This window comes from Cebus imitator, unplaced genomic scaffold, assembly GCF_001604975.1.
Source record: "Cebus imitator isolate Cc_AM_T3 unplaced genomic scaffold, Cebus_imitator-1.0 Scaffold92, whole genome shotgun sequence".
Lineage (NCBI taxonomy): Eukaryota > Metazoa > Chordata > Mammalia > Primates > Cebidae > Cebus > Cebus imitator.
In genome coordinates, this window is record NW_016107407.1 from 12,184,999 (window position 1) to 12,193,695 (window position 8,697).

An 8,697-nucleotide genomic window follows, 5' to 3' on the forward strand; every position below is an offset into this window, starting at 1 on the left:
TTTTGTTTCAAAAACCATTTTGTCAGTAATAGAATTCAATACTGCAATTTTTTTTATATTTCAGTTTGAAACATGCAGGATTACTTTGTCATTAATCATCCCTAGTATCTTGAGTCAAATTATTTTCATTTAATTTCACATCCTCCAACTAAATATTTTTTAAAACTCACATTTCCCTTCAATTAATTCCTTCATTCGACAATTTGGGGCATGGTGATTCACACCTGTAATCTCAGCACTTTGGGAGGCTGAGGCAGATGGATCACTTAAGGTCAGGAGTTCAACACCAGCCTAGCCAAGATGGCGAAACTCCATCTCTACTAAAAATACAAAAAACTAGCTGGGCGTGGTAGCAGGAGTCTGTAATCCCAGCTACTTGGGAGGCTGAGGCAGGAGAATTCCTTGAACCTGGGAGGTGGAGGTTGCAGTAAGCCGAGATCATACCATTGCACTCCAGCCTGGGCAACAGAGCAAGACTCTGTCTCAAAAAAAAAAAAGAAAAGGAAAGGAAAAAAAAAATTTACTGAGCCAAGCTCTGCTAGGTACTCGGGTTGGAACCCAGGGATTGAACAGGGAATGTGCCTATTGAGCTTAGTACATTTAGGGAATCAAACTGAATGTCATCTAGTTTCTTGGTGCCTCTTTGAGATAGTTATGGACACTTTAGGGATGTTAAAAAAAAAAAAAAAAAAAAAAAAAGAGGTCTGAATTTAGGATATAACAAATAACTGTCTATTTAATGTGAACATGCTACATACTTGAATTTATCCAGTACATTTACCTACATATCAAATTATCAAATGTCCAAAGGTTTACAATCTGTTTTTCTTCCCTACTGCCTTTCTTCCACATGAGCACTGAACATCATGGTAAAGTGCTAATGATTCTCAAAATGCAAAACTTGGAAAAAAATTGTAGAAGTTTAACTTTCTTTAGGAAGAGAAAAGGCAAATAAGATAAACTTGAACAGAGTAATAAAATTGTCTCCAGATTTTTTTTTTCAAGGCTGAGCGTGGTGATTCACACCTGTAATCCCAACACTTTGGGAGGCTGAGGTGGGAGGATCACCTGAGGCCAGGAGTTCAAGATCAGCCTGGGCAACATAGGGAAAACACCATCTCTATGAAACATAAAAAATTAGCTGAGCATGGTAATACAAACCTATAGTCCCAGCTACTCAGTAGCAAAGGATAACTTGAGCCCAGAGGCAGAAGCTGCAGTCAGCCATGATTGTGCCATTGCACTCCAGCCTGGGGGACATGACAACACAGTCTCAAAAATATAAACAAAATTTAAAAATTAAATTAAATTTAGAAACAGGACTGGGCATGGTGACTTATGCCTGTAGTCACAGTACTTTGGGAGGCTGAGGCAAGAGGGTCACTTAAGCTCAGGAATTTGAGACCAGCCTGGGCAACATAGTGAGACCTCATCTCTACTAAAAATCAAAAAAATTAGCTGGATGTGATGGTGCACGCCTATTGTAGTCCCAGCTACTCGGGAGGCTGCAGTGGGATAATCCCTTGAGCCCTGAGGTTGAGGCTGCAGTGAGCCATGACCATGCCACTGCATTTCAGCCTGGGTGACAGAGGCAGACCCTATTTTAAGAAAAAAAAAAGAAAAGAAAAAGAAATGAGGACTTGGAATCCTAATTTGAAAATGAAATAGAACACACAGGAAACCATCTAAAAGAGTAATAGGCTTACAGAATGCTTGTAAAAAATTCTTGTGTATTCTGCTCATTCTTCTATAAATTTTAAGCACCTCCAAATTTAATACAGCTCTAAACAAAATGAAGAAAAGGATTAACCAAGTAATTCAAATAACAGAATTCCTTTCTTCCCAAATTACTTAGTGATACCATGAAGCAAAACTTACCTACACCAAAATCCAGATCTGTGATTAGCAAACATTTAAACCTTTGACAAATTCTTTCCTTGACATTCAATGGCATCCTTCCAAACATGTGGTTAACCAATGACTCAAGTTCAGTTGTGTCTATGACTGTGATGTCTAAATGACCAACTGAAAAGTAAAATATCCAAAATAGCTGCTTTTATTCTGCAGTAAACATACCCCAACATTATGCACACGGGTGCGCCAACTTAGTCCACGTGGGCTGCTGCGACAAAATACCTGTGAGTAATTTATAAAGAACAGAAATTTCTCACAGTCTGGAGGCTGGGAAGTCCAAGATCAAGGCGCTGGCAGATTCCACATCAGATAAAGGTCCCTTCCTCACAGATGACACTATCTAGGTATCCTCCTGTGGCAGAACAGCAAAAGAGCAAAATGGGCCTAGGCTAGTTTCTTCCAGCCCTTTTTATAAAAGGCACTAATTCATTCACAAAGGCAGAGAGCTCATGACTTGAATCACTTCCCCAAAAGCCCAACCTCTTCCAATCACTTCCCCAAGACCCCAAATTCAACACACTAATTTGAGGTGGCGGAACACACATATTCAAACTATAGCATGCACTTTTCAACAACTTAAAACAGATTCCCGTGGTCTCAAGAGGCCAAACTAGACAAAAATGAGGGCATCTCTTTGGTTACTCTTTTATCCGTTAAAATCTATACTGAGAGTGGAATACAAAAATATGACATTTAATTAGACATGCTGCTGGCTGACACAAAACTTGGACTTCCTTTTTCACTAGCCAATAGGTACAGCTAGAATTGTAAACAGGAATTATATCAGAAATAATGAGAGCAATTTCTTGGATTACTTCACCTTTATATTTTATTCAGACTTATCCTTTGAAATTACTCATGATTAGCCTGTCCTCTTCATGTGAGAATTTAGGAAACCTCTCTATTGCTGTGGCATCTTTATGAAAAAAAAATTGTGTATATGCATTTGTGTAAGAAAGTTTCCTTCAAGCATCACAATTTAAAAAACATTCTATCCATAAAGGCACTGTAAAAGTATAATTTTGCATTTTATTCATTCATTCCATCAGCTGGGAATTGCTCTATTGTACAAATACAGTTTTGTACAAAAAAATCACAAAATGTTACAAAATAAAAAAGTACAAACTGCATTACTTAATAAATATGACTAAAAGTAGTGGCAATGAGATAGATTTTAAGTGGGAAACATTGTTTGACCCAGCAAACCACACAAGCTCTGTTTACAGATATTTCTACATTAATACAGGGCAATCCTATTTTGCCTTTTGAAAGAATGTAAAAGAAATACTAAGACAGTGTTCTCCTGCTATAACTGCCAAGGTTGGCTCCAGACATTTATGACATTAGTTTATAAATCTCTTAGCTGGATCCAAGAAGTTATATAAAGCAGGAGGCATGTCACAAAATTTTATACCAAATTAGATTCTCTTATAACAAAATGACAAATGTAAATAAAAACTGAGAGCACCAGACAATCTACACATTAATCAGAGTACAGAATAATCACTCTGTCATCAGCAAATATCAGACTTTCATTCAAGTAAGACCTGGTACTATCCCTTAAAAGAAGAAAAAAAAAACAACCTTCCTACAACCTTCTGTTAAGTATTTCTCTTTAAAAGATTCACCATTTCTAGAAAAATAATTATTTCCAACAGAACAGATCTGTTTCATCAAAATGGAATGGGCCAAACATTTGGTAACAATAATGCATCAATATCCATTTGAAATAATTATCTAAGAATTGTGAAAATCAAATTTCAACAACGTAAGGACTACCAAATCACAAACTCTGTTCAAAATAATACATTTCATATAAAGCACTTCTCTGGATTTATGCCTGAAAGCTGTCAAAATGGAACACGTCATAGATGAAGGTACACCAGTTCTTAAAAATGTTGTGCAAAAATACAATTTTTATAGAAAATAGACTACCAGGAATGAACAAATTTACACTGTGAGAAAACAGCTTGCAGATTAAGTAGTGCTCACTTTATACAGCAAATTATAAATAGCAGTAAAATCACCCAAAGCTATCATGAAACATCATTTAGGTGCCCAGCAACCTTCAGCTCTGAGAAAACATTCAAAACGATGATTAAGGCATTACACCTACAGTAAAATCTACTAGGAAGTTTCAAAGTGCTATTACCCTGATTAGAGTTCACGTGATTCTCCAAACACAAGTTATGTATGCAATTTTCCCAGGGTGTTAAGGTTTTGAGACATTTCAAGAGCATGCATTTTGTTCAATATACATTTTAGATAGGGATATGGCCATAGACTTGGCAAGTTCTTCATCGCGTTTCCTCTGCACTTGAGTTTGTTTGCACCAGGTGTCGTACTCTGGGTTAGGATAGGAGTGATCAAATACAGCATCATAGTGTCCGTTACTGAGCCAACTGAGCCAAATACTGGGCCTCAGGGAATCCTCTGGGCCCAAATAATGAATCATGGTAGACACCGTGGGGCTCTCCAGCCTCCCTCCAGTAGTTAAGTGGATATTCACATTCAGCATCTGCCCCATGGCCAGCAACTCGGGGTACCCGGCCCATGCCCCGTCTTGGGCAGCAGCGATGATAAACTCCCCCACGTCGCCCTCAATCAGGGGGCTGAAGTGGTCGAGATGGTCGGCGATGTAGTGCACCGTCTGCTCCCTCAGCTCCCGGTGCAGGCTCTGGTCCCCGTAAACCGTCTTGCTGACAGCTCGGTAGAGGCAGTTGCCGTCGGGAATGATGTGGAATCGATACTTATTCCTCTGCCGCAGGTATTTGTCCTGCTTCTCCACCTCGGCCAGGTACAGGGCCAGCTTCTCGTCTCTGGGATCCGACCTGGGGACAACCACCGGCTCCACCGCGCTGCTCGGGGCAACCTCGCTGCTCCGGGCTGCAGACACCTCGGCCTCCGGGTCGGGCCTCCGAGCCGCGTTCCCGCTGGGCGCGTCGCAGCGGTCGCCGCCCCTCTCCCACGCCCTGGGGCCCCTCTCCGCCGGGTGCTCCTCACCCCACAGACCCGGGCCTGTGTCGGGGCTCCCCGGGGTCGGCGCGAGGCCTCGGTGCTTGGCAGCGGCCAGGGCCTGGCAGTGCTCGCTCAGTCGGAAGTTCCGATCGGGCCCCTCCCGGGCCGCCTCCAAGCCCGGCTCGGGGCAGTCGGGCCGCAGCAGCTCCTCCAGCAGCCAGGCGGAGGAGCCCCGTCGCGGCGGGACGGGGGCTGCGGGCGCCGGGGCCAGCAGGAGGCAGCGGCCGCGCGGGGCGGCGGCAGAGCCCGCGGCGCCGGGAGCGGGCTCGGGCCCGTGCAGCAGGAGCCTGTCGGCGCCCAGGGCCCGCACGGTGATCTGCGCGGTGGAAGTGTAGTGCGGCGGCAGCGGCGGCTTGCAGGACGCGCTGGGCGGGCCGGCGGCGGCGGAGGCGGGCGCGGCGGCCCCGGACACCACTTCGAAGCAAGAGGAGAAGGCGGGCATCTTGGCGGCGGGGACGGCGGCGGCTTCCCGGGGCTCTGCGGCCGCGGCGGGCTGGCACTCACCGGTCTCGGGCTCGGCGCCGGCGGTTCCCGGGGGCTGCAGCGAGACCTTGAAGGGGGCGGCGGCGGCGGCTGCAGGCGGCGCGGGGGCGGCGGCCGTGGGACCCGGGGCCCCGGCGGGGTAGTGGGTGCAGACGCTGCTGTAGAGCTGCATGTCCCTGCCCGCCGCTCGGCCCCTTATAGGCGCGGCGAGCCCCCGAGCGGGGGACACACCCTCCGGGCCCGGGGGAGGGGGCCGGCGGAGCGCGGTGACCCAACGGCCCCAGAATAGAGATGAGCGCCGGGCCGCCGGCCGCCGCGCGTCAGCAGCCGCGAATAGCGCCCGGGTCCCGGCCAAATTCCTGCTGCGCCACAGCGTGGGGGGGCGGGGACGGGACGCGCGCTCGACCCCTGCCGGTGCGCTCGGCCTGCAGACCCGGGCCGCCTCGCCCGCTGCAGCTGCTGCGGCGGCCGCAGGGGACTCTCGGAGGAAACCACCCACCCCGCTGGAGCGCGTCCCGCCGACGAGGAGGAGCGCGGGGCGCGCAGAGGCCCGGGAGGCGGGGCCGCGGTTGTTTACCTCAGGCCTCGCGGCCGCGTCACGTGGCCCCTCTGGAATGCGCGACTCGTCCGGGCGCCCGATTCAGCAGCGCCGACTCGCCCCACCCACTCCGGCCCACGCCCCGCCCCCTGTCCCGCTGCGCAGTGCCCCGCCGACGTCACGGGCGTAGTCCCCGGCGCGCGCGCGGGCGGGGCGGAGCCGGGCGCTGAGGCTCCGGGGCCTGCGCAGTCTTGAGATTTCGGGCTGGGCCTCCCGCCCACGTGATGCCCGCGGACCGTTTTCCCCACCTGCGGACGGGTTTCTGCGCTGCGCCGCTCTCTTCGGTGGCTGCAGTGAATGCTGCGGGTTGGGCGCTCCTTGGGGCGAGCTAGCATGCTTGGAAAGCTTGCGAGGCAGGAAGGCTTCCGGGCGGGGTGTGGAGGACGGAATGCTGCCTTAAAGTCTGTTTGGCCTCTCCATAGTCTTGGGCTGCCATACCTGCTTGCGTTCATCACTGCCTCTTTTCTTTTTTCTTTGATTTTTTTAGAGATGAGGGTTCCACCTGTCGCCCAGGCTGGAGTGCAATGCCTCAGTGATAGCCCACTGCACCCTTGACCTCCCGTGGCTCAAGCGATCTTCCAGCCTCAGCCTCCAGAGTAGCTGGAAACCACAGGCGTGCACCATCTCACCCAGCTAATTTTTTTTTTTTTTAAGGTTAGGGTCTCACTTCAGTTGCCCAGTCTGGTATCGAACTCCTGGCCTTAAGCTGTTTCCCCGCCTCAACCTCCCAAAGTGTTAGGATTGATTACAGGCCCAAGCCACCACGCCTGGCACCACCACGTCTTTTCCTATTTTTTTCTTTTTGAGACAAGGTCTTGCTCGGGCTTCTAGGCTGAATGCAGTGACGCCATCATGCCTCGACCTCCGGGATCCAAGCGATCCCCCTTCCTCAGCCTTGCCTTGGGTAGGGATTACAGGTGCCCAGCTAGTTTTACCACTGCGTCTTTGCTATGCACTTCCTTGGACTCACCTGTTGAGGGTGAGTCCTCTAGTGGATCCTCCTGCCCTGCTAAGACAAAACTAACTTTTCTGCACCTCTGACCTATGCCACCTAAATACCTGACTTGGGCGAAAGCAAGGAAGCCTTTTATAAACAGCCATTCTCAGAATACCAAATGCAGTATCACTTAGGGCCTTTTGAAAATAGGTACGATTACTAGCCAGAGGTCAAAAGCAGTGGAGAAAGTCGTGACCTGCATTCTAGGGCAAGATAGACTATAGAAAATGCTTCTACCGAGTCTTTTTGTGATACCTGCCTTTGTAAGGGAAAACCAGAGGTGGTGGGAGACCTCTATATTCTGAACTTTGATCAAATGCTAAATTAACAGACCCGAAACATTCAAATTGAACCTAGAGATTGTCCTAACATTTTAGAGATAGGGAAACTGGACCTGAAGGTGATGTAAGCTGTACTCCTGCCCCCACCTTTCCAGTGGAATGTGCATTCCATGAATTGAGAGACTTGGTCTTGCTCTTGTATTTCCAACACAGTGCCTGGCACATAATTAGACTTAATTCATATTTACTAAGTGAATGAGTAGATGGAAAGCCAGTTCCAAAGATTTCTCAGACAGTGGCAAAGCCAAGAGTTCTATCCAAGTCCCTTGATGCTAGCCAGGCCTTTTAATTATCTTTGGGCAGTATGACTGGCAGGATCCCGGCTCAGGTCACTCCAGCTGTTTAGGTAAATTAACTCAGAAGGTGGTAAATGACTGTCTTAACTTTTGAAATTCTGGTAACTACTCCACTGGGAGCTTGAAGCTCTCGTGGCTAATTAGAAAAAGGAAATTACTATACTTGGATGTCATCACTGATTTGTTGGGCATCTTATTGCTCTGTGCATGAAGCACTTCACACTGAACTCTTTCAGTAGCTGGTGTTCTGAAACAGAAACCAAGACTGTTAACAAGGCGATCCTCAAATAGTATTTACCATACCCACTGTGCGCCTAGCAGGGCTAGCATAACTGGAGCCTGAAGGGAGATAGGAAAATATTGGAATTTAAATCCTAAAGCAAGAACAGGTCTCAACAGGTTGGGGTAAATGCAGGAAAAAAACAGAAACAACAAACACAAGGTCCACAGAAGACACACTACCTTGTGATGTACAAACTTAGCAACGGACAAAAACAAAGAGGTGAAGATTCAAGACATAAACATAGGAGGGCATCTTAAAAAATCTTTTTAGTTTGTCTGGGGCAGTGGACTATGCAAGACTGCATATTGGCAGTAGGAATCCGTGTTCACTCAGTATCTCAACGTGGAAAGGCTTCCTGGAGGAGGTGATACTTTAGGAAACTTCCAAAAGCAGAAATGATGTCAGCTTTGGAACTAGATGTTGTTTTCTGCCCTTGGAAGCTAAGAGAAGACAAAGCCTTGCAGGTGATAGCAAAGAGATTAGGGAGGCAAATCTGATTTCTCATGAGTTCACATAATTATCTGTAATGTAATTATGTAATTAAAATTAATATGCATGCCGGGCGCGGTGGCTCAAGCCTGTAATCCCAGCACTTTGGGAGGCCGAGGCGGGTGGATCACGAGGTCAAGAGATGGAGACCATCCTGGTCAACATGGTGAAACCCCGTCTCTACCAAAAATACAAAAAATTAGCTGGGCATGGTGGTGCGTGCCTGTAATCCCAGCGACTCAGGAGGCTGAGGCAGGAGAATTGCCTGAACCCAGGAG

General features: G+C 47.9%; 1 protein-coding gene across 1 annotated transcript; it reads right to left on the reverse strand.

Moving 5' to 3' along the window:
• Nucleotides 1–2,923: 2,923 nt before the first annotated feature.
• Nucleotides 2,924–5,907, reverse strand: OTUD1 (OTU deubiquitinase 1). Its single transcript, XM_017535564.1, has one exon. The coding sequence runs from the start codon at nt 5,585–5,587 to the stop codon at nt 4,145–4,147; it is 1,443 nt and encodes a 480-aa protein (XP_017391053.1). The 5' UTR covers nt 5,588–5,907; the 3' UTR covers nt 2,924–4,144.
• Between the last annotated feature and the right edge of the window lie 2,790 nt (nt 5,908–8,697).